Genomic DNA, 25178 nt, shown 5'->3' on the forward strand with positions numbered 1-25178 from the left:
TCAATATTTTATTTATTCTTTCTTATAAATGCTAAATACAGTTTCATTTGTGTAATTAATTTTAAAAAAGATCTGCAAAGGCATTATCTAAGTGATATGTCTTACATCTGACCTGTAAACTGACTTCAGAAATGATTTGTTTTCGTAATAATACAAGTCAATCTTTTTGGTTAATGTTGGTAAAAGTATAACAAACCGTTTCAAGTGAAATAAGCAGAACTACAGTGCTTTGATATTCTCAATCACATCAGACCTCACACATACTGTATGATAACAGGCTTGCAGTTATAAAATATACTGGTTTACGAAAACAGAAAACAACACATTCATTTTGCACTTGAAGATCACGCTTGTAAGAAAGCGTCTTTGTACTTGTAAATGTAAAACAATTAAAAATGATGAGAAAGGCAGTTGCATTTTATGGCTACAGACATGTAAACAAAACATGAATCGGTTGAACTAACAGTCATTTTTGGTATTTACAAAGATAATCAGGCAAGAACATGATGACAACATTTGGAGCTTTAAAGGCATTGGACATTAGATCACTGTCTCTGTGTGGTAGGTGGAGTAGGTGAGTGTTTGTTGCTGGGTGAAGACAGTGGGTGGTGTTGTTGGAGGAGGTGAGGGAGAAGACGCAGATGAGGTGGATGAACGACTAGCCCAACGGGAGGGCAAACGTCTCTTTGCAGGGCATGCAGGTCGTGAAAAGCTTTTCTTGATAGTTACAGTTGACTCTTTGCTTTGCTGTTGAGACAAATATTTGTTTATGAGATCTTGTTGGATCTTCCTGACAACAGCACAATAACCTACATTTACCTCCGTTTGCTTTCATGTACACGTCTAGTCTCTTTCAAGGGTCACGTTATCCCAAAATAAAATCCAAAAAAATGTATATATATTTTTCATAAAGAAAATAAAGCCTACTTTAGGATAATTAGACCATAACATGTTTTTTTATGTATTTGTTGGAAGTGAGTTGCTCAGAAACTACAGATAATTTTTTTAAACAGTCATTAAACTAGGCTTCATTTTCTTTATGCAAAATATTATATTTCTTCGTAAAATTCCCCATGCGATCCTTGTGTTGGATTTAAAAGGACATGGCTGTGCAGCTCTGGCTCAGTTGTTTCCTGCACATGTTCTCCATTTTAAACTAACTAAAAATAAATGAACAGATTAAATCACTCTGATGCTTTTCTGACTGATCTGACAATTATTTCTAGCCATTTTGTTCTGTAATTTACAAAAGCAGTCCGTGTAGACTAGGACTCCTTGACATGGTACATATTTCTGTAATTAAACCGTTAAGTGAGGTTTAATAAAAGGCTAGAAATGAAAGATGTCAATTAAATTGGTGCCTCTATTGTTTGTATTTCAGGCCTTAAAGAAATTCCTCAGCTACTACAATAAGAAGCTTCTGGGCTCCTTGCTTTGAGAAATCTGCCAGTATTTTCTGCCAGAATTCAACATGTGCTCTTTGGATGGTTTTGTGGGTATGAGGTATTACAGCAATAAATTCTAAATATTTCCAGACATGAGAACAGACTCTCATTAGACAAGGGATTTTCATTCTATCTATCCATCCATCCATCCATACACAGTTTTGGCCAAAAATATTGGCAACCTTGGTAAATATGAGCAAAGAAGGCTGTGAAATAAAATCTGCATTGTTTATCCTTTTGATCTTTCATTACATTTTTTTTTTTTTTTTACAAAAATGTAACCTTTAATTGAAGTAAAACAATTGAAACAGGGAAATATCTCACTATTAAATAAAAACATTTCTCCAAAACACATTGCCCATAACTATTGGCACACTTTTATGCAATACTTTGTGCAACCTCCCTTTGCCAAGATAACAGCTCTGAGTCTTCTCCTATAATGCCTAATGAGGTTGGAGAACACATGGCAAGGGATATGAGACCATTCCTCCACACAGAATCTCTCCAGATCCTTCAAATTCTGAGGTCCACACTGGTGGACTCTCCTCTTCAGTTCACCCCACAGGTTTTCTATGGGGTTCAGGTTAGGGGACTAGGATGGCCATGGCAGAACCTTGATTTTGTGGTCAGTGAACCATTTTTATGTCGAGTTTGAAGTGTGTTTTGGATCATTGTCCTGCTGGAAGAACCAACATGCCCATATTAAGCTTTCTGGCAGAGGCAGTCAGGTTTAGATATTTTTTATCTGTTGGTATTTGATAGAGATGCCATGTATCTGAATAAGATGTCCAAGACCTTAAACGGCATTAAAGACCCACCACCATATTTAACCGTATTCATTGAGCACTTTTCCAAAAGTATTTTCAAGTTCCAGTAGTGTCTGGCAAACTGAAGACGCTTGAGTTTGTTGTTGGATGAGAGCAGAGGCTTTTTTCTTGAAACCCTACCAAACAACTTGTGATGTAGGTGATACCTGATAATTTTCTTGAGACTTTCTGACACCAAGTCCCAACTAATTTCTGCAATTCTCCAGCTGTGATCCTTGGAGATTCTTTGGCCAATTGAACCATCCTCCTCACCGTGCATGGAGACAATATAGACACACATCCTCTTCCAGGCTTATTCTTAACATCTCCAGTTGACTGGAACTTCTTAATTATCGCCCTGATGGTGGAAATGGGCATTTTAAAAGCTTTGGCTATTTTCCTATAGCCACTTCCCATTTTGTGAAGTTCAACAACCTTTTGCCGCACATCAGAACTACATTCTTTAGTCTAACCCACTGTGATTGATGATTAAGGGAATTTGGCCTGTGTGTTACCTCATATTTATACCCCTGTGAAACAGACATGGCTGTACATTTTCTTGTTCCTAATCACCCACGTGTACTAAAAAATGTCAAATATGAATGGGAATATACTTCAGATATATTTTATTCATAAGAATTTCTAGGGGTTGCCAATAATTGTGACCAACATTATTTGGAGAAAAATATTTATTTAATGATGAGATATTTCCCCTCTTTCAATTGTTTTACTTCAATTAAAGGTTAAATTTGTTTTTGTTTTTTTCAAATGAAAGATCAAAAGCATAAACAGTTCAGATTTTATTTGACAGCCTTCTTTGGTCATATTTAACAAGAGTGCCAATATTTTTGGCCACAACAGTGTGTGTGTGTGTGTACACACACACACACACACAATTTTGTGTCTTTTAGCAAGATCTTATTTATTATGTTATTTAGTGCTGAGAATATCCTTTGATCACAACAGAGGTAAATTTACAGTGGCAAAATATTTTGTGTGAAAATCTTTCTTATAATGAATATTTACAGTCCTGAATCATGATCAGTCCATACAGTGTTCCAAATGTAGGCTCAAGTGGACTTACTAGTTACCTAATACATTCTTTGTTTGATGTAAGAAAACATTGCTGCACAAAACACCCTAGTTCAAATGGTTATGCTATAAACCTTATTCCCAGCACTTCTGAATATTTGGATGTTGGAAACATAAAAAATAAAAAAATAAAATATTGTATGTAAAAAACACTTTCACAACCACTTAAGTCCCTCTCTCTGGGTTAACGGCAGAGCTAACAACAGCACAAATGTAGATCACAGTAGTTTGATCCCACACCTCAGGGACCAGCCTAGAGTGATTACATCAGTTTGATCACACAACATGGATTTAACAACACACTGTAGTCATCTACACTTGCACCTCATACACTTCTCCGGCTAAATCATTTAGCATGTATTTAAATGTGTTTAGCTCAGGTGAAAGTGTGTACTTTTGTGGTTTGAATAATTTTTGTCCATGTGTTTGTCTACTGACCTGCACCGTTACATGTGTCTCTTTGTGGGCTATGACCTGGTGGTGTGGTGTATGTGTTAGTCTTTGATTGGATCTGGACTTATGTCGGATATCCAGCATTTCCAAGAGGTCCATGAGGTCTTCCTCTTTCCCTGGACTGGACTGTGACTGCTGCTGCTCCTGAGACCTATCCATATTCTCATAACTTTTTAGAATCTTCTCAACAGCTCCATAGTTGGACCTAGACTCCAATGGCCGAGGATAGGCTGCAAGTGTAGACGGCTTCCATGGATTTTCATCTAGAATCCGAGACCTGGTTTTACATGTGTCCTGCTTTGCCTGTTTAGATTTTGTGTCTGCTTGATGTTGGTCTGTACCAAAATCAAAAAATTTGCTGGGACTTTCTTTATGGATCTTCATTTGTGGTGGTGTTACACTCAATTCAAAGTGTTTCGTACTTGGGTAAAACTGGGCAACTGGGGATGGCGGGCTGTGAATAGTCCATAAAGGTTTAACTTCATTGTCTTGCATGGAGGATAAATCCTTATGCCCAATACCTGCATGATCTGTCTGGCCTACAGGTAATTCTTGTAGACTACCATCCTGCTGTAGAGATGAAGAGTTCGAAACAATGTCCTTTGTTTCTCTCTTTAACTGCTTTGATTTGTCAGGGTTCATCTCTTTTGGGCATGGTGGTGCCACAAGATCCGAGAGCACATCTTTCGCATTGTCCTGAACGTACCATGATGGACTGTCTGTACAACTATCCTTTGAAATGGACACTGGTTGACTTGGACTCCAAGCATATCCACAATCAATGGATACATTCATACAATTGTCTTCATCACACTGAAGACCCATTCCTGCCTGGAAGAGCGTACGATTGAACTCTGCTGTTTTCTGCTCAAGTCTCTCATTTATGTGAGTAGCTGAAGCACTGGCATATGGTGAAACAATGTCCAGCGATGTAGCACAGTCTGTAGGCAAGTGAGTCAAGTTCATGGGATGTGTTGCACCCTTGAGATCGTCGGAATTGTTTTCTGAAACTATCTGGTTTAGACTGTGCTCTGCAGCTGCAATATCAACATTGGAGTGACATCTCTTAAAAGGTACATACTTGGATGATTTGTTGCTGACAAGTCTACGGCCATCACAAGACCAGCGGCTCTGGCAACAGCTGCCATTGCACTTGGAATCGACAGGCATGGTGCAGACTACATTCACAGAGTCCAGAATCTTCCCCTCATTCTCTTGAAGCATTGCCTCAAATTTTCGGACAATTGCAGGGCTGTTGTACCTTCTGTCCTGATGGATTCCTGGCCTTTGACACCCTCCGGATGTGAGGGCTTCTGTGCCACTGTACTCTAATTCTGCAACAGAGGGACTGCTTAGGTACCAAGATGTACTGCGGGCTGGGATGGGTGGGGCTTGTCTCCTATTCACAAATGGCTCAGCATCACTCTGAGTTTGCTTTGCTTTCTTGTTAAAACCTTCCCAGTCCATCCAGTATTGCTCATCAATGGATTTAAGATCTTCACTCAAGTTTTTCAGCAGGACATATGCGTCATCCTTTTCCAATTTGCCCTTTACCTCCTCAACCATCCCAGCCTCTTCTGGAAAAACCATTGACTCAGTGTGACTTCTAAGATGGGAAACCAAACAAAGTGAAATCATTATTAAGCACTGATTGGATACATTCATGACATGTGAAGCATCTGTGTGCAGCAACCTCTTAATATAAGGCCCCTTTCTCATCTTATCCTGGTAGCTACACAGCTCCTCACTCACACTGGCAATTTCCTTGAGTGCCTACAACAGTAAACATAAAAGAAGCATATTGTTCAATAATAGGACCACACTATATAACATAACACATCTTTAGCTATGTTCCAAAATCTAATGAGCTGCTTTACCCAGCATACGCAGTTGCTTTCTAAAGGCTCTTTCACATTTACATTTGCACTGCGAAATTCCGCAGACGAAGAAGTCGTGGGCAGATGTTGAGTGAGTGTGAAACCAGCAAAATCTGCTTGCCATGCAGCCTCTTTTTACTTTATACTCTGGGACAGTGAAGTTATAAAGAAACAAACCACTAAAATTATTTGCTTATTCACTGTGAATATTCAGTGTAGCTATAGTATGTATGTAGCACTGCCAAAACAGAGGTCACTGCAAAACCAACCAATTTCCTATTTTTACGTCCTAGTTGTTCCATTAGCACAGTTCTCTGTCCTAAACAAGTTTAGGTAACCGTGCTGAGAATTCTGTGTCAAGAATTCGGCCTGATAGTGGAAAAGGACAAGTCTCCAAACTTGAACCAGGTTTTTTATTCTGCATTAATTCTGGCACGTTATAAACACTAAGTATGCCTCTCATATGGAACCGCTGGGTGATTGAAGAAGAATCACTCATGCAAACAATGAGCTCTGATCTATCCCATTTTATCTCTGGAGCATGTATGTACACACACGTCAACCAGGCTTCCCTCAATATGTAGGCTCTGGTGACAGGATAGCACAAAGCGGATCACATGCACAATTAAATCAGGCTTCCCTCAATATCATGGCCAAACCACAAAACTTGTGTGATCCCTTCAACCATTTCAAACTGCTAGACAGCACTGATTTTCTGTGAACAGAACTGTCGAGAGAAAGTGCCCTGCACCAGCATCAATTCATAATTTTTTGTACTGTCTCATGTGTTTGTATGACCATGTACATCCACCACCACAGAATACATTTTTTTACCCAGGAGAAACCCTGTTGAACCCCATGCGAAATTTATGTAGGAAATTTTTCGCCACAAAAAGTCCATCACGTGAAATTTCTGACCGCGTGGATTCCTTTTAAGATGAATTTTGCTGTGCAAAGGTAAATTTCACCGAGCATTAAGGCAGAATCCTAACCATCAGGGAGATGTCCTAACCTCCTTACCGATTTGAAATCCTCTACATAGGCAGCAACTCCAGACACCACACTTGACTCACCACGGATTCCGGTTGAGTTTGACATTAGCATGTAGCTAGGCTAACAACAAACTACTCCAATATGCTTAAAACTACAGAGCACACATTCTTGTAAACATCGTCAAGGGGGGTCAATTTTAATTAGATACAAATATTTTAGATATTTCGTATGAAAGAATATTTATAATAAAAACATTTCTGCTTTGTTTAAAAAAAATTTCCACTGAGTCCAATGCATAGGTTTGCCTTCTACACAAAGAATGCTTATTTTAAGTTCTTATTTTACTTTTTAGAACAGCCTTGGAAATTGTACCTATGATGCCTTTAAATGCTGTCTAGAAAAGCAGCTCCCCAGGTTTTGGAAAAAACTTTATTTAGGATTAGCTCACGCAGATAAGCGTGGAAGCAGAGCAATTAAAACCTGAGAAATAAACAAAAAATGTGTCCCACCATTATTATGCATATTATGTATGTATTGGGGGCAGCCTTACCGCATTAAGGGCAGTATTTTTCTTCTTTATGTCACTTCCACAGTTTATTTCCATGCTCTGAAATCCTTTGAAAGGGTTAAGAAGATCATCTTGTCCAATGAAGCAGGACTTGTTTTCAATTTTCTTTGTCAAACAGCTTTCAAGGAGCTCTTCCAGCTCTTCAGTGTCTATAGCCTGTTGTTCATCAAGCTCATATTTCCCAGTACCTTGCTGATTTAGTAGTTCGTTTTGATAGTTGCTGCCCTGGTCAATGAATTCACATGAGTTGTGACTTGGTTGACTTGGGAAGTCAAGGCTGGCACTGCTTTGCTGGGTTAGGACTTCAGAATATTCATTGCTCTGTGCATCTGAGGGGTAAGTTAGTGCACTCGACAAACTGCTACCAGAACATGAACTGAGCCTTAGGGCTCTGTTATATGGATCAGTGTTTGGTCTGAGAGCACCTCCCTCACGGTGGGCCTTCACTTCATCGTATAACTGGAGAAGACAAAGGAAGTGTGAATGCAATCCATGGAGCATTCCAACATTTATTTTTTTCATTTGCAGTTTGCCAATTAAAATCCATTTAACCACACACTAACGGATTAAGTAATGTTTCAGTCTAGAGCTACACAAGTACTTTTGATGTCAGGAACAATGGGATTAAAATTGTCAGGCCTATGGAAAGATATATTAATGGAACTAAGAAAGGCAGAGGTCAACTGGTTGAACACTGGACTAGCGGTGACAAAGTTGTGGTCCCAATTCCCAGGGAACGCAGATTTTGATAACATTTATAGTTTCAATGCACTTCAAGTCACTTTGGATAAAACGTTGGTAAAATGCATAAATGTTTGCACTCTAGAAATTAGTTCAGTTTATTACCTCTTGCTTGTACCTTTTTGCTTGATTCTGCTGAATGCTATAAGTCACCAATGAGATAAACTACTTTTGGCAGTTACTTGAAATTCCAAGAGGTACGTATTTGTTTATATAACGTTGCTTAACCGCTTCCAATTTTAGGTGTTACCATGGAAGTAAACAGGAGCTCTTTGGAAATCATTTGAAACAAGATGTTGATCTTTCAGCTGAGCTTTGGGGTGACTCACCTCCTCAATCTTCCGCTGCATATCCATGAGTTGGTTCTCCCACTCCTTCCTCTCAGAGTCAAAGCGTTCCAGCAGCTCAGATTTCTCCTTCACCCAGCCCCTCTCGTTGTTGTCCAGCCTGAAGCGCAGGTCCATGGCTGCACTGTGTGTGTCTGCCAGCAGCCTCTTCTGTTCCTCCCTTTCCCGCTTCAGAGTTCCCCCTAGTTCTGGACTCCTCACAGTCTCCACAACCACGTTACATCTCCTGGTTTCTAGCTGTAGTGAGAAGAGAGGCAGGAATTTGTTGACCACAAAAAGAGGAAATTGGCATTTGGGACAGTTGCACATAAAAAGAACAACTGAAATAAGAAGGCAGGATAGAGTTAGGGCTTAAGGTTAGGCTAGGGCTAGGCGAAATTACATGTTTCAATTAGTGGTCATTGGCATTGATAATTGGTAAAAGCTATTTGTAAATGTGGTTCAGACATGACATTCTTCATTTATTTATTTTCCTCAACAAACTGATTTTAAACAATGCTGTACATAGTAAAATCAAAGTCTTTCTAGCAAGTCAGTCCAGTGGCGGCCATCTTTGTAATGGTCTCGGGAAGCATGAAAGTGCAGCTGCCATCTACTTGAATGGGGGAACACTGAAATCTCAAAAATGGTTTGTCAAGATTACGATAGATAGTAAAATATGACAACACTGGAATACATTTTGCTTCTTAACCTAGATTACGCAAAAAAAGCTTGTATTGCTAATAATGGGCCTAGGACCCTTGGTTGAGAACCACAGGTCTAGTGTGCTATAGTTCCTTCAGAAGAAAAAAGTTTGACTGCTCCCATTGTACAAATTAGGCTTAAAGGCTGGTTTAACTTTAACCCCATTTTCATTTCCGATTTTCAGTCGGGCTGAGTGTTAGTTGCCTCAAGCTGATGCTAGACAGCTTTAGTCTGTAGATTTTGGGCCAGTCAGAGCATGAGAAAATTGTGTAGTATATAATGGGTACTGACTTAAATTTCTTACACTCCGAGTATGATTCCATCTAGTCAGAAGATATCAACATGCTTGATATTTTTCAGCCGACTATAAAAGACTACTAAATCTCGTTGTGTATGATGCTCTATGTCTCAAATATGAAGTTATATGGTGAGCAGCTAATGAAAATCGAACGCACAGGGCAACGAAGCTCAAGAAATGGAGATGGCGAACAAGCACTCAAGGGGTGTTTAACTTTTAATTTTCACCTCAATTCATTTGGCAGTTTTCAAGTCCATACTGGCCAGTCTTCCCAGCCATGACCGCACCTAAATGGGCTTTGCCAGCGTTTCCGCAAGTTTGATGCAATCTAAATGACTTGAGAGAGTTAGGGTGTGATCCTCAGACATTTGGTATGTGATGCAATTTTCAAATTTGTTAAGTGTGTGATGACTAGTATTTTAAAATATGTCACGATTTGAAGTCATGTAGTGTAATTCAGCCTTCATCGTGAAAAGAAATGTTAACATTAATTATTGTTCCTGGTGAGCAAAATCTATTTCTTTAGGGTAGACCCAGAAACATCTCATGTACCAGAACTACGCTGAGTTCACTGGGCAATTCTTAACAAATACATTCTATTTAAGAAAACATTTAAATAAAAATGTTTAGATCTTTATTAGGCTATTTAACACATTTAGGTATATCTAGGTGACACTTTATTAGGAAGACCTATACACCTACTTATTCATATGATTATCTAATCGTGTAGCAGCAGTACAGTGCATATACTCATGCAGATATGGGTCAGGAGCTTTATTTAATGTTCATCATAATGGGGAAAAACTTGATCTCAGTGATTTGGACAGTGGCATGATTGTTGGTGCCAGACGGGCTGGTTTGAGTATTTCTGTAACTGCTGATCTCCTGGGATTTTCACGCACAACAGTCTCTAGAATTTACTCCGAATGGTGCCAAAAACAAAAAACGTCCAGTGAGTGGCAGTTCTGTGGACAGAAATGCTTTGTTTATGAGAGAGGTCAACGGAGAATGGCCAGACGTTTTATTAAGCAAAAGACAAAATACAAACAAATACTCTCTCGATAGTGGAAAAGGTTAACTGAAAACAGAACTAGTAAAATACTAGAACCGACCGAAGACTCTATAGCAAACCAACAGACTTAGGGAACATACCAACACACTCACAAATCACAAAACAATTCAGCACAGGAATCAACACGAAGGAAGCTGATATAGGGAGAGGTAATCGGGAGAGCAGGTGCCGCAGAGGATAGCTGATTGGAGTAATGATCGTTGCCAAGGCAACTGGAGCTGGCCAATTCAATGTGGCACCTGCAAGACACAAGAGGGCGTAAGAGACAAGGCAAACACAGGAAAAACACTCAGACAAGACAAACAGATAGTCAGGGGAGGCACAGTCAGGCCAGACTGTGACAACAACAGCAAAAGACCAAATTGTTCACCATAGTGTTCCTAATAAAGAGCTTAGTGAGTGTATGTAAAGAGCAATTTACATGAACAGGCATAACAGGTTGAAAAGAACCGTGTGTCATCCTCACCAAGATCTTTTTGGATGCACAGCCTAAGTCTACAACAAAAAAAACACAAACTGTACTGCGAGTCTCTGTATGTAATGTAATGTATTGTAAACGAGAGGCACGCATTGGTATGCGGACCACCTGAAGATCCTGGGGAGAGCTCACTAGACAGCAAACACTAAAACCTTATTTGTCACTGTGCTTGATAGAACTCTGCAGCAGACAGACTCTATTGATGTCACTGAAACCTATAGTCTGAATGAGTTATTTCACATATATAGAAACATATATATAGAACCTATCAACCTGTCAAATCTCCATTGTTCAAGGTTGAAAAGGCACTAGTACAAGTCCCTTGCCATTGTCATTAGTGTTAGACTCTTTTTCTTGACCAAATGTCATGAACTATCATAAAACCTTACAAGGAATATTCTGGGTTCAATAAAAGTTAAGCTCAATAGACAACATTTCTGGACTAAAGTGGTTTAAATGATTGTTTTTACAGTAATTTTAGGGTTTATAGCATTAAGGTATCATGGCAATGAAGCTGTACAATTGGATATAACTAGTAAACAATTTTATCAAACTTTTTTTCATCAAAAAACAAATTTTTATTAAACCTTTGAAACAGTGAGTATTTTAATGTTTACTGATTCACTTCCAATGTAAGTGTCTCACTGCAACCCTGATTTTTGCACAGTTCTTTTTTTTAAAAGAGACCAGTCGAATTCATTTTTGTGCTAATCAACATTATGCCAGAAATGCTGTCGATTGAGCTTAACTTGGATTAAACCCGGAATATTCCTTTAAATCATAACATGGCTAAACCTGTCTGTTTTTACGTTTTTTCTGTTTCTTGCATTGACTAAAGTGATCAACCATCTGTGCAACACCACATACTGTATAAAGAAAAAAACAGGTGAATCTTATTTTTGGTTCTCATAGCAACAAACCAAAGTAAACCATGTCTTTTAGAAACAGTGTACCCCTAAACCACTCAAATGTGCTGGAACACTGTCATCATACATTTGCATTCTCCTAGGTGCACTAGCAGAGAGAATGTAAAACAGCACAATATTTATCTCTGCCATGTAACCAGAGTTGAGAGTGGTAGGGTGCTGCTAGTTTTAAGACTAAAATATAATCAGGGCTGTTGCTGTGCAACTACGGAGGCTCTGTGTCTGGGTAACAATGTCACAGAAACAGCCCTCTATTAATAGACAGCAAGACCAATCCTTTAGCATCTCACATTCCTAAGGGTGGTGCCCTGGAGTAACTCATCTCTGTTTTAAAGATCAGAAATATTCTCAGAAATATACTTGCAAATATTCTCCTGTTAATGCCTGGTGGTAAACCCAAGAGATTCACTGGGACACAAGTATGTACTGTGGTCGGATGTGGACTGCAACAAAAACAACTTTTTACTGTTCAGTTCGACCCCTCCCTGGATTCTGTTCTTCCTACAAACCAATACTTTGGCTGGATAGGAGCAGCTCAGTCCAAATATGTAGTTCCATTCTAACAAGTGCAGTTGTGGTGAAGGAACAAATGAAGCAAGTGTAGTTTCTCAATGTAAAACATAAAATCGTCAATATAAGATTATTTAAACTCCATTGCACCATTAGCAGTCCAAGTCACTCCAATGATAGCCTTGTGTAGCCTTATCAAATGTTATAGTGTAGACTGATCATTGTGAATTTGGCATCAGGAGGTTGAAAGTTTTGTGGTTAAATCAAATTTGAACTACTGCCTCAAGTGGCCAAAGCTTGAAGGGTTGTCGACCAATTTCTGAATAAAATGTACACAGAGTTTTAGTTTTAGATGTACAGCGGCAAGAAAAATGATGTGAACCCTTTGGAATTATACATTTGTCTGAAAATCTGGTTCAATCAATATCTAAGTTACAATAATGAAAAACACAATCTAATTACACAAAATTATGTATTGTTGTTGTACATATTGAATACATAATTCCAAAATAATTTTTTTTTTAAAGTATGTGAACCGCTAGGCTAATGACAAAATATGATGAGAGTCAGGAGTTGGCAAACCTGGCATCCAATTAATGAAACAACATTAAGATGTGGGCTAGAGCTATTTTAACTTATAAAAAGCACGTAGTGACTCACCTCAATCCGTGTGGCGGAGGACCAATCTCAGTTGCCTTCATGTATGAGACCGCCAAACCGCGCAACTTATCACGTGGCTTGTAGAGCACATTATCGCAGAGAGGCTTCACGTTATTCTCTGCAGCATCAACACACAACAAACCACATGCCCCACCCAGAGCAAACCACATCATACCAACCACGAGGAGGTTACCCCATATGACTCTACCTTCCCTAGCAACTGGGCAAATTTGGTTGCTTAGGAGACCTGGCTGAAGTCACTCAGAACACCAGTTCTATTGGGAAGACACGCAGGCTTGAGTGAAGTTTAAGATGCCATTTATTTGATAGATGTCAAACAGAAAGCAATGTCTCTCTCTTTGGCGTAGGCCCCGTCCGGCGGTCCGAGGGAGTTGTGCCCGGAACCGTCATATCCTGCAAGAGATAGGAGGCAGGGGCGAGGAGCCTACCCCCGTGTGGGACAGGGCTCAGCTGGTGGTGGTGGGGTGGCGGAGGTTGCCTGTGTTTTAGCGCACTGAAACAGCAATGTGATGGATTGTGAGCAGACTTATAAAGCAATGGCTTACATGCGATTGGCTAGGAATTACCCCGCTAATGAAGTGATGATGTACAGCTGCTAGTCTTCCCGCTAGAACTATGCTGCACTTCCATATACCGGATTCTAACTCATGACTCCAGGGGTGGTAGTCAGTGTCTTTACTAGGTGAGCTACCCAGGCCTCCACGGATTGACCAGTTATTAGTAAGTGTTCACTAACATTTTCCACATTACTGTGAATGTTTAATGAGATGTGGTAAATAAAAACATGAATGATTATAATTATGTGTGTTGTTAGCTTAAGCACATTGTGATTGTCTATACTTGTGACTTTGATGAAGATGAGATCACATTTTACGACCAATTAATGCAGAAAGCCAGCTAATTCCAAAGGGTTCACACGTTTCTTGCCACTGTATGATGTAATACAATCAACACGAATACATATTTAACTTGCGCTACCCCCTAACCCAAACCCCAACCCTAAACCTAACTATCAGTGGAGTAAAAATGTTATTTAAGAGTGAAAATGATACCTCCGAATCACGTTTATCATAGTGAACATGATAACTTCCTGGTTTCCTCTGGACTACCAGGAAAGGTAAACACGTTTGATGCATCAATGGATGGCGATGCCACATGTCAGTAATTCTGCAGAATGGGATTTATTTTGAGGTACATACTTGGAAGCAGCATGCCAATTTCCTGTGTGAAGTTGGTTATTTAAATACATAACGTATAGAATGCATATAAAACTTATACGTATGATATTTGTAAAAAAAACAAAAACACAAAACATTTTATTTTAGATGGACAGGAAAATAAAGTGGCTTGATTAGCTCTGCAGTGTGTCAAAAATAGGAAGGGGGTGTCTGTCAACTGCAGGGCCAGTGTACAGTTCTGTTGATTATAATGGGAGTGATCCAATTCTGTCCCCACAAATACACACGCACCTCTCTTGCTATCTATTTGACTCTCATTTCTTTTGTGGAGCACACACAAATCGAAAATCAACTGAAAGCCAAGAATTATATAATAAGAATAACACCAATAAGCGAATGCTCATGATACATTCACCACATAAAGCCATACAGCTGCAGGCAGCACTGACCTTGTGTGTAGTATCCACACACCTCCTGGGGTCTAGCCTGTCACAAGATACACCATCACACAACATTCCAGAGCTCCTCTCCTTTCCATCTCATGTACTAAGCTTTCTGTGCTACTGTATTAGGAGTGCATCTGAGTCACTCTGACTTTAATGTATAAACCACTACAGAGAACTGAAAACTTCTGTCACCAAGGATGGTAAACCTAGGATGATCTGGACTGTGTCTTTGTAAGGATGTCATTTACAGAAGTGAGAGAGTTCCAAATGAGAGGAATACATAACAAGATTTAACTAAGAATGGATGGATAATATTTAAGTTTGGTAATATAATTACCTTTCAAAAATCATATTGGTTTGTATATTACTGGTACATTTGCACCTGTAAAATGTAAATGTTATTACATTCCTACTTAATGTAAATATAATCTACAGTAATTTCTCAAATATTCATGCCGCAAAAAAAGCTGATCCCACAAAGCCGCTGTTGACAAGCACTTGATAGAGCTTGTGTTAAATTAAGCCTAGGCAATCTCTGTGCTATGCTCAATCACTAGTACCATTAGGAAAAATAATGAAGTAGCAATATATTTATTGAACTTATGACACTTTTCCACTGAATGTTAAGGTTCAACTCGCCTCAACTCTACTCGCTTTAATTTTCTGACCTTGCATTTCCACTGCAGTTTAGTGTCTCATCAGCGTGGGTGGGATTATAGGCTGATCGTCATAGTTGCGCCGCCTCTACTGCCGTGACATCATCTTAAACATGACACAAACTGACCAAAACAATAACACAACCGCTAGCTGTTAGCTACTAGCTCATAGTGCTGCATAAAGCAATTGTTGCATGGTGATTTTACACAAGAGTAACAGTTAAATTGGCCTGGTTGTTTTAGAAGCTTTCCAGTAGCTGGTCAACTAAATAAAGTGAAGCTTTCAAGCAGAGTATAGAGTTAACATAACAAAATGTGCATTTTCACTCATTTTATGTTCGGTTTCTTTTTCTTGAAGTAATATCACATACTATTACTGAGAAGAGGTGATTATCTTTCAAATGAGCCCACATACAAGTAATCGGATGCATTTATCATTAGATAATCCACATGAAGCACAATGTTACATATGGCCACCAGGAGATGGCGCCAAGTAAATGACACAAACTCAATGAAAATCATTTCTCCATGATACGCATACCTTTAGTCATTGTTGTGTTTGCATGTGTAATTAGTTGTTATGTACAATTATTATGTGTTATTTGTTTGAAGAGGCTTTTGGACACATGGAAATGTTTTTTGGACACTATGATAAATTATTTTTGTAATGCTTGTGATTGAACTTGTGATTGAATTGTCGTATCAACACAACATTTTTCTCAGATACGGTTGACATTATTGGGAACAAAAAAAAAGCAGTTTTTTTGGGAACTATTCTTTTGAAACAGTGAGTATTTGAATGTTTACGGATTGGCCCCAATTTACTTCCATTGTAAGTGATTCACTGGAACACACACTTTTGCTTTTTTTATAGAGAAGGAGAGACGAGTCAAAATACATTTTTGTGGCAATCAATATTATGCCACAAATGCTGTCAATTGAGCTTAACTTGTCATGTACACAGATTATTAATAGAATTTCTGTTGGCCAGAACAATGGTTTGATATTTTTGTATGTTCCACTTAGCTGTTTTTAACTTGTTTTGTGTTTCATATAGTAGCTGTTTTACTGTTGAAGTTTTGCAGAAACATAAAATATCATAAGACTATAATACATTTTAAATACAGATAAAAATAAAAAAAACTTTGATAGTATTTCAAGACAAAGGTGTTCTTCTCAAATCAGTGTTGATAAACAGCAGGTCCTGTGAAAGACTGGATGATGTTGATCCTATTGATTTCCCATTGTTGCAACATCCCTGCATGTGTTAAATGAACTGCATGCTCCCTTTTTTCCAGGACAATAGCAGTGGAAATGTTAAATATAGCTTCTTCTTTTTTTTGCCAAAACTTCACAAGCCTACCACAGAAACACTTTTTAGAATGGAGGATATCATTCTCAAGAGATGTTTATAATGTGGCATACCTGAGTTATGCGACTCTTCAGCTCTGCCCGTTCCAGCTCCCAAGAGCATTGATCCTTCATGTACTGCAGCTCCAGATCACTCCGTTTACTTTCTTCACGCTTCACCCCTGACTGGACCTCCTCTAAAACTGACTTCAGATCCAACAATATCCTTCTGTTCTCCCCACCCTGTTATAGTAAAGAGAAAAAAAGTTGGCGTTTTACTGCATACTGTTCTTATACTACTTGTCAAGTCAATTCCACTGGTAGCTTCTGTTTGTACTTGTATCTCAGCAACTTGTCTTAAAAGCTTTTCCTTCTCCATCCTCCACTCCTCTTTCTCCTGATCGTAGCGCTTTTTCAATTCCTCAAATTTATTTTTTAGCCGTGGGTGTTGACTTTGTAGCTCAAGATAGGGAGTCTGTCCGCAAGTTGCATCGGATGCAGCCGTCGCATGTCCAGGGGGACGCTGCTCGAGATGGTTGCTGGGGAACGACCGAACCCGGGCGGGACTCTGGACCCTTTTACCGCCCCTCTCTAAACGAGAGCACGGGACGAACTCCCAGCCTTGCGCCTTGCTTACATACCCGCTTGATCCATTTCCAAACGCATTCCACATCTTTCAGTCACAACTAAACACGAATAATAGCCTCTTTTTAAAACGGTTTGCATGTGCAGTCCCCACGTAACACAAACTTATTATTATCCGAAGCCAGCCATGTCTCCCATCTCCTCCGCAGCACCGGCTGCCCTCTTTGATCCGGACGCATTTGTTCTTTCCATGTCAACAAAGGACGAAAAGGTCAGTCTGTCAATCTCTGGAGGCGCCGACTTTAGCTTAAACAAACATTACTATCTTCTTAACTAAACGGTGTCCTTTTGGTAACAAATTCTCATTCACATTATCTTTGCTTAATAAAACGCGCTAATGCAGTTTTGGGTTAACCAAGCTCTCTCTACTTCAAACTGAAAATGACACCATTAGACTCGGAGTCAAGAGCCCAAAATACACTGAGCTCACAGATGTAAGAGTTCAGATGTATTTTTACCTCTGTAACTATGTAGAACGTCCTGATGCACATAGCCTACTGAGAAAACCTCATATTAATTTACCTAAACATTAGCTAAAAGCCGCTAAAGACTGCATGTTTGTGATTTTACTATGGTGTAAGTAGAGGCCTACCAGGTGTTGCCATGGTAAAAATCACTAAAGCACGCAGCTCCTCATGATTTACTGCTGTTAAACCAGTGGCATAGCCAAGGGTGGGCCTGGGTGCGCCGGGCCCACCCAAATTATTTATTTGATTTAATTATATTAAATCCAATCTGAGGGTGGAGGAGTGGCCGAGGACCAAGCTACGGCGTATCAGAGAACCAGCGAGTAAGTGGTTTTTTTATTCTCCCTCTCTTTGAAATTTTACAGTGTTTTTTTTTTTTTTTGTTGGGAGTACTACACTGTTACAGGAAGTACCCCCTATTTTAATCATTATTGTTTCCCTACCCCTGTCCCCTCCCAGATTCAGGAATCTGCCGGCAGACGGCGCGTAAGGCACGCCTTCCCCCGGGGAAAGGGGGGGAGGGGTGTACGTCATGCCGGGGGCTCCCCGAGGAAGGGACGAGGGTGGGGGCCGTGTCGTGATTCTACACACCCGGCCACTTATCAGGCTAATTGAGCCTCCGAGAGGGATAAAGGCCGACTGCTGACGGTGGTGCGACAGAGAGAGAGCGTTTACGGGCAGCTGTCCGTCATATGTGTGTGTTTGCGTCTTTTGGTTTAAGTTCTTAATTAAATATAATTTATATTGTCAAACCGGTTCTCGCCTCCTCCTTTCCATTAACCCCCTTTACACCGGATTAAAAGAATAAAGACCATTTAAAGTGTTACAAACTGCCGTGGGCCTGAACGTTACATTTTAAATAATTCAAAGCATTCTTAATTATTGCACTAGTGTTATTTCCTCATGTCCTCAAAGCTGCATATCAATCATATTTTTCAAAAAATAAGCACCAAATCATTGGGTTTCTGCATTTTTCATACATTAAAGTGGATAGTATTGCATTCTCTTACTAATTTGAATTCAATTGTGGTAAATGTGATATTTTGATTATCAAAACATGTCCCTTTAATAAAGAAACATACAGATACTTTATAATATTTTTCAAAGGTTTCAAAGTCGAAATGTCACTGAGTTGTAGGACTGATCTGTAAACATTTGGATAATCAGAACATAGTGGAAAACATGATGAAATTTAATCTTTAATAAAAATAAAAAATAAAATATATATATATATATTATTATTATTATTCACTTACCATGTAAATTGACTATGCAGACAGTGAAGTTCTGCTCTCATCAATGTTTTTGAGTGGAAGCCAGTGTTTGGTTGAGCATAGTCTGTAGTCTGTGCCTGAAATTATGATAGCTCCTAGTACCTTGCATAACCTTAATGACATGTCCAAAATCAATATAATAAATATAACAAAAAACATAACAAAAGGAAAAAGGAGAAAGTAACAAAACAGTAGAACACCAAACTGAAAATTAAGTTTATAGAACAAAGAAAAGAGTGAAAAGGAAGACTAGTTTGAAAATAGTGGGATATGATAAAGATGAGAACAAGACAAGAATGAGAATAAGCAAAATAATGGGTTGAAACATCTGAGTTGATATCAAAATGGAAAAGGGAATATAAGAGAGAGAAACAGTGATTAGAAAGAGGGACTGCATATTATTAATTATTCATTAACAGAGTAGTTCATTCAAAAATGAATATTCAGTCGGATCATTTACACACCCTCATGCTGTCTCAAAGAGACAGAATTTTTATACATACCTTTTTGCAAAATAATTTTTACGTACCAATAGCGGCAGTTTCCCGGTGAAATGAAAACTAGAGGCATTACAACAACGTCTTTAATTCCCTTTCACACAAATCACGAGTTAAACTGCAGATTAGCATTAAATAACCATCTACATGTATAAGCTTGAACTAACTAATAAAGCGTTGCACTTGTGACGAAAAGGATTGGGATATGAGTCCTGAAGAGCATGTGAGTCAACATGAGAGCCAAAAGTGTCAAAGAAACACCACAAAATGACACAGTTGCTCCAGCAATTGTGTATTTAACCTCACATTTACTTTCTATGACACTATCGGTTAGGTTTAAGGTTTAGGGTAGTGAAGCCAGTTTTGTTGATTTAAAAATTGATATAGCATTAACTTTAAAAACATAATCTGTTTGGGAGAATATTTATCTCAAAACTGCCACGGTACGTGTAATGAATCATGCAATTTAATTTAGCAAAAAATTCTGCCACAGTCTCCACAATTTTCATAAGATTATGTTGAAAACAACAGCATAAAGGTTTGAAACAACAGGGTGAGGGTGAGAAATTATTAAAAAAACTTTTTGGTTGTGATGGGTGAACAACTCAAGGAGTGAGTTTTTGTTATTTGGACTTACAGATAGAGGCTCTTCAGTTTCCCTGTCCTCTGGTTTTGGAACTTCCAAGCGATCAATAAAGTTCTGCAGCTCCTTCCTGAATGCTTTCATCTGAGCGTTGATGCGGTAAAGGATCTCATGCTCTCGTATTCGACTGCCCTCATCATCGTCATCCAATCTGCCAAACAGCTCACCATTTGTCACGTAAACACGCGCCTCTGCAATGATGGTGCTAGTATCAGCAATGAATCTATCGATGGTCCTGCTTAATCGCTCTGCCTCTTTGTGGATATCAGTCATCTGCTGACGGTCCTTGAAGCTTCTTGATAAAAAGCGTCCCTCTGTGCTGTACAGTGAGCGTGTTGGAGTCAAGCACCGAATATTACGCACCTCCTCTGAGTCACTTTCTCCACCAATGGGACCCTCACGTTTGCGATGTGGTGGGAGGCGAGAGCAGTCATCGTCACTTTCCCTGCGGCCACAGTCGCTCTCTGCATCGCTGTCCCTCGGGCTGGCGCGAATGCCAAAGTGAGAGGCGAGATCATAGCGTTGCATGTTGGATAGAAGAACACGGTTTTCATACTGCAGCTGCATCACCTTCCCACTCAATTCATTAATCTGGAGTCTGGCGGTCTTCAGCTCCTCTTGCAGAGCTTCAACTTTTGCCCCATCCACCGCCCCGTTGGTGTACCGTGAGCCCTCGTGTGACCCTGCCTTGTATTTGAGCTTGTTGAGCTCGCTGGTCAGTTTCGTGTTCTGCTCTTCCACGTCGGCTAAATTACGACGCAGAAGCTCAGCCTCATCCTCCACCAATTGCAGCTGCTGGCGTAGTTCTGATAGCACCTCGCTCTGCTCTCTGGATGATGGGTCCGACATCCCACCAGGCAGCTCCTCTCCACGCAGGTCATCCATTTCTGCCTTAAGCCCACGGTTCTCCACCTCCAGCTCCACGATTTTACGACCTAAAATATTGGCCTCTTCTTCCACCAGTCGCAGACGGAGCTTCAGTTCGGACTCTCTGGTGGTGGCGGGACCTCCTGCCTCACCTTTGGGGAGAGGACTATCCACGTCACCATAAAAGGAGCGATACTTCTGGAGCTCCTGCTCTAGACGGTCCTTCTCTTTGTCGATCGTAGCCATTTTCTTCCGCATTAAGGTCGCCTCCTCCTTGATGAAGGACAACTGGCATTTCAGATCATCATTTTCCCCCTGTGAAGGAAAATATTTCATACTAATTTGAAACTGGCATTTGTTGTCTACTTAGCTTTAATGTACATCCTTTAACATTATTAATGCATTGATGCATTTGGTGTAAAGACTATGTTTACAGTGCTTGCAGGGCAGAAGTATACTGATATTCCTTAAACATTCTGGTTAGACTAGGTTATAAACCCCCCAACCCTAATTATTAAACTTCTACAATGAATTTAGAACAGATTCCATTCAAACTTTGTTTAGTGGAAAATTTCAACCTATCGCTTTTTGTCTTTCTTTTTTTTTATTTTTTTACTTTATACATTGAAGATTAAAGTTTGGATATCCCCCACTAACTTAAGAAAACACCTGCAGAGATAACCCCAACAGTCAGCAGTGATGCAGCATTGAAATGACTGACTTGAAAGGGAACATTCCGAGTTCAATACAAGTAGAGCTCAATCGACAGCATTTGTTGTATGTTGGTTACCACAAAAACCCCAAGTTTCGACTTGTCTTTAAAAAAAAAAAAAAGCTAAAATCTTGGTTACAGAGTGGCACTAACAATGGAAGTGATTGGTGCCCATTTTTTGAGGGTTTAAAGGCAGTAATGTGAAGCTTATATTTTATACAAGCATGAATTCTTCTGTTAAAGCTCATGTACTATTAAATCTGTAGATTTTTAATAATAATTTGTAATTTTAGGCTTTTATGCTGCTTTCATGTGCTGTCGGAATTATCCTACTTCCCACTGCTAAAGTGGTAATTATGAGTATGCCGCGTTTAAATGCTTTGTTGTCGGAAAGAACCGGAAACATGGACGACACCAGGTTTGTTCAGGCATATTTCTTGAGGAACTATTATTTTGACACCGTGATTCATATTATTCAGCTTGCTGATGATAATGGTATTTTGTGCAAATACATACTATTTTCTTGGCGTAAAACACTATGCATCAGATGGTTGCTAATATATGTGAATTTATATGACCAGAACTGCAAGTGCTTACAATGATCTGTATTTACAAAACTAAATAAAAACCTTTCATTCAATAGAGAAACAATCCTCTCCTCTGCCACGTTTAAAGTTTACATCTCCTCCCAAATTAAAAAGTTGGGTATCAAAATAATCTCAATTTGAGGGGTCATCCATGTGCATCTTCCGAGTGGGAAACTCATATTTATGTTAATCCCGTTAGCATGTGAAGGCAGCATAAGGGTTTACTGTGTTATGTTGTCATGGGAATGGATTTGTAAAATTGGATATAACTTAGACATAACTTTTTGATGGTAATCAACATTATGCCACAAATGCTGTGGATTGAGCTAACTTGTATTGAGCCCGGAATATTCCATTATATTCATAGAATGTTCAGCATTCAAAATGTAACCAACGATGATTTTAATGTATTATGTGCATACTAAATTCTGATTGGGCTTCTTTCCTCTATTAGGATTCTGAATTGTAATTGGTCTTGTCTTCCTTGTATCTATTTAACCACTATTCATTTGCTGCTTTGCAAGCACTGGTATTTTATTTAGAAAATGTAAGTCTAGTTATTCTTCTTTTACCTCTGTTGGGGTTTGTGGAGTCCTCTTCTCTGATTTCTGTACATCTGTTCCACCTCTCCTTTTCAGAGAAAGCTGATAAAATATTTTCACATTTTCATTATTTGCTATACATTGGGTGTAATTGGCCATGTTTACACAGACAATGTTTGGTACTGACAACCGTATTTATTAACAAGTGTGAGTCTCTAAATTCCCAGTTCATACGACAGCTTTACAGTAGCGGGTTGAAAACTGTCTGTATGAACAAATAACCAATGTCACCACCGTATTCCATTCTACCAATAGAATGTCAGGCTCCAGAAGAATTGATTTTTACTCATAACTTACAAACTTTTAAAAACAGACCTACCATGAACTCTGAGCTTGTTCATCGAAGGTATATGCTTCTGTTGAAGCCATCAATCTGCATTATTTCAACTTCTTTGTTTAAAATTTTAGTTTGATAGCAGAGTTCCAGCTGAACAACTACACTACCCATAATCCTGTAGAGCGATCCACCAATCAGAGTCAGATCCACAAAACTGCAGCCAAGAAAGCCTCCCTTCACCATCAAACTAGTTATATATTTCTATATATTGAAATATTTTTGCAAAGAAACTTAAAATATATTGTTTCTATACATAAAAGCAACAACCTAAAATAGTACTATATATTTCCATTGTTTTTTATTTAATAACATCATTTGTATTGCTTCATGGGATTGTGGATTGTGCCTTGTGAAAGACAGTAAGTTTTGTACCTTTGTCTCTTTGTCTAATTTTCAAAACAACATTTGTAATGTTGTGATTCACCTCGGAGCTGGTCTATGGAAGAAATTCATAAGAAAAGTACTTAAAAATATATCCAGAAGAGGGTGGATAATGTTGCTCTTTATTGCCTTGAATAACACCTGTAACCATAGTACCAGACTGAAGTAAATATCAAAGATGTCACCATTGCACTAGAAAGTTTTCTCACAATTTGACAAGTGCAATCGAGGTGCAAGTTCATCCATCAAGATGATAATTAATCGACAGCGGCATTGAATGCTTTTTCACCAAGTGCAGAGCTCAGCATTTGTATGCATGAGCAGCTCCAGTGGAAGACAGCAACTGAATCTTTTGATGACACGCAACTCGTATCTCCTTCTCTGTGAGTTAACAAAACCCTACATGAAACCCATTACAGTGCACTGTGACTCTCACATTAAATGACGTAACAGACAACTACAGTAGTTGTCCAGTGCGATTCCATTCACACAGCACGGGTTTGCCGAAAATGGGTCTCAGATTGAATGCGGTTATCACTCTCGTAAATAATCGAACTGTGTGTGAACGTAACCGTTTTAAGCACTCAAATACAGGACCGACAACCATATTCTGCGGCTGTGTGAACGTGGTCAATATGTTGCATCTTCATGATCTATTCACAATCTGTATTCTAAAAAAATATGTGTTTTTGTGCATTTTTGTTAGATGAATATGAAGAAAATGGTTCCCTGTTTAGTTTGCAATGTGTATATTTCCAGATGCTCTCACCTCTTTGGCCTTTTCCAGCTCATTTTGTAAAGCCTGCTTGGTCACTTCCACTTTAATCAGCTGTTGCCTCAGTCTATCGTTCTCTTCTTCTGTTTTTGTTCGTTTCTCCTCTACATTCTCCAGTTCATTGTGTAGTCTCACAGAAACATCCTTTGCCACCTTGTAGAGGAATACACAGTTTAGCGATGGTGTTGTCTTGTTACTATCACTGATCTCATTCATTGTTGGGTATTTTTGCTAAATAATAAATACAAAAATGTAATTTGCAGAAATGTGCTTCGTAGCTTTCATTTCCTTTCATAATGTAATGCATCAGCATAATCGCCTCTTAAGAAAAGAAGCAAAAGTACAATTCAAGTTTATCGCAACAGGAAATCTGTTTAATGTCAAATAAAAGTAAAAAGTATAAATGCATTAACTACGCAAAAACATTTTACAGCATTGTTTATTAAGTAATCCTATTACATTTGGCAGTCCCAATAAATGGTAATACTGAGTGAAATTCAGGACAATGTGTAGCCTAAGTCTATGATAAGAAATATCTTTAATATCTTCTTTGTCACAAAACAAAACAATATCCTACTTGATATTATTACGTCAAGCCATTGTATCTCCATCTCTCCAAAACTCAGCAAAACTGCACAGAACTGCCATGTGTTCACTGTGAGGAGATGCGCTATTCTTATATAGACAAGTAACCATGTTTTAAGAGATGCTTACATTTAGTTGTTTAGCAGACATTTTATCCAAATTCACAAATTAGTGAATTTGAGTGAATTCCATACATTTTTGTATT

General features: G+C 38.9%; 2 protein-coding genes across 5 annotated transcripts in view; both read right to left on the minus strand.

The window, feature by feature from the left end:
* On the minus strand, positions 1-19085 carry soga3a (SOGA family member 3a). 4 transcript variants are annotated; one of them, XM_052144692.1, is made up of 7 exons: positions 18970-19085; positions 16677-16844; positions 8305-8559; positions 7217-7693; positions 5490-5569; positions 3782-5402; positions 1-747 (listed from the first exon to the last, which is right to left on the minus strand). In XM_052144692.1, exons 1-7 carry the CDS (start codon positions 18970-18972, stop codon positions 541-543), a joined length of 2811 nt encoding a protein of 936 aa, XP_052000652.1. In that variant the 5' UTR covers positions 18973-19085; the 3' UTR covers positions 1-540. The 4 variants fall into 4 exon arrangements, with proteins under 4 accessions (XP_052000652.1, XP_052000651.1, XP_052000653.1 ...); XM_052144691.1 differs by lacking the exon at positions 18970-19085 and adding an exon at positions 16939-17849; XM_052144693.1 differs by lacking the exon at positions 18970-19085 and adding an exon at positions 10469-10615 and having other exon boundaries at positions 16677-16903.
* LOC127656384 (protein SOGA3-like) overlaps positions 19032-25178 on the minus strand; it is a 14640-nt gene continuing 8493 nt past the window's right edge. The window contains exons 4-7 of the mRNA XM_052144699.1: positions 24383-24541; positions 22866-22937; positions 20122-21309; positions 19032-19315 (exon numbers count right to left, since the gene is read on the minus strand). Coding sequence (XP_052000659.1) covers positions 19205-19315; positions 20122-21309; positions 22866-22937; positions 24383-24541 — 1530 coding nt within the window. The 3' untranslated portion in view covers positions 19032-19204. The remainder of the gene's footprint in view (positions 19316-20121; positions 21310-22865; positions 22938-24382; positions 24542-25178) is intronic.

The sequence above is a fragment of the Xyrauchen texanus genome, chromosome 15 (genome assembly GCF_025860055.1).
Source record: "Xyrauchen texanus isolate HMW12.3.18 chromosome 15, RBS_HiC_50CHRs, whole genome shotgun sequence".
Classification (NCBI taxonomy): Eukaryota; Metazoa; Chordata; class Actinopteri; order Cypriniformes; family Catostomidae; genus Xyrauchen; species Xyrauchen texanus.

What these genes read in the sequence shown, in the direction of transcription:
- soga3a (XM_052144691.1), bottom strand. Translation starts at nt 17,274, where the DNA reads ATGTGGAATGCGTTTGGAAATGGATCAAGCGGGTATGTAAGCAAGGCG. An exon ending in AAAATACTGCCCTTAATGCG is followed by an intron (nt 5,570 to 7,216) that starts GTAAGGCTGCCC and finishes TTACTGTTGTAG; the next exon opens with GCACTCAAGGAAATTGCCAG. An exon ending in AAGGGGCCTTATATTAAGAG is followed by an intron (nt 5,403 to 5,489) that starts GTTGCTGCACAC and finishes TTCCCATCTTAG; the next exon opens with AAGTCACACTGAGTCAATGG.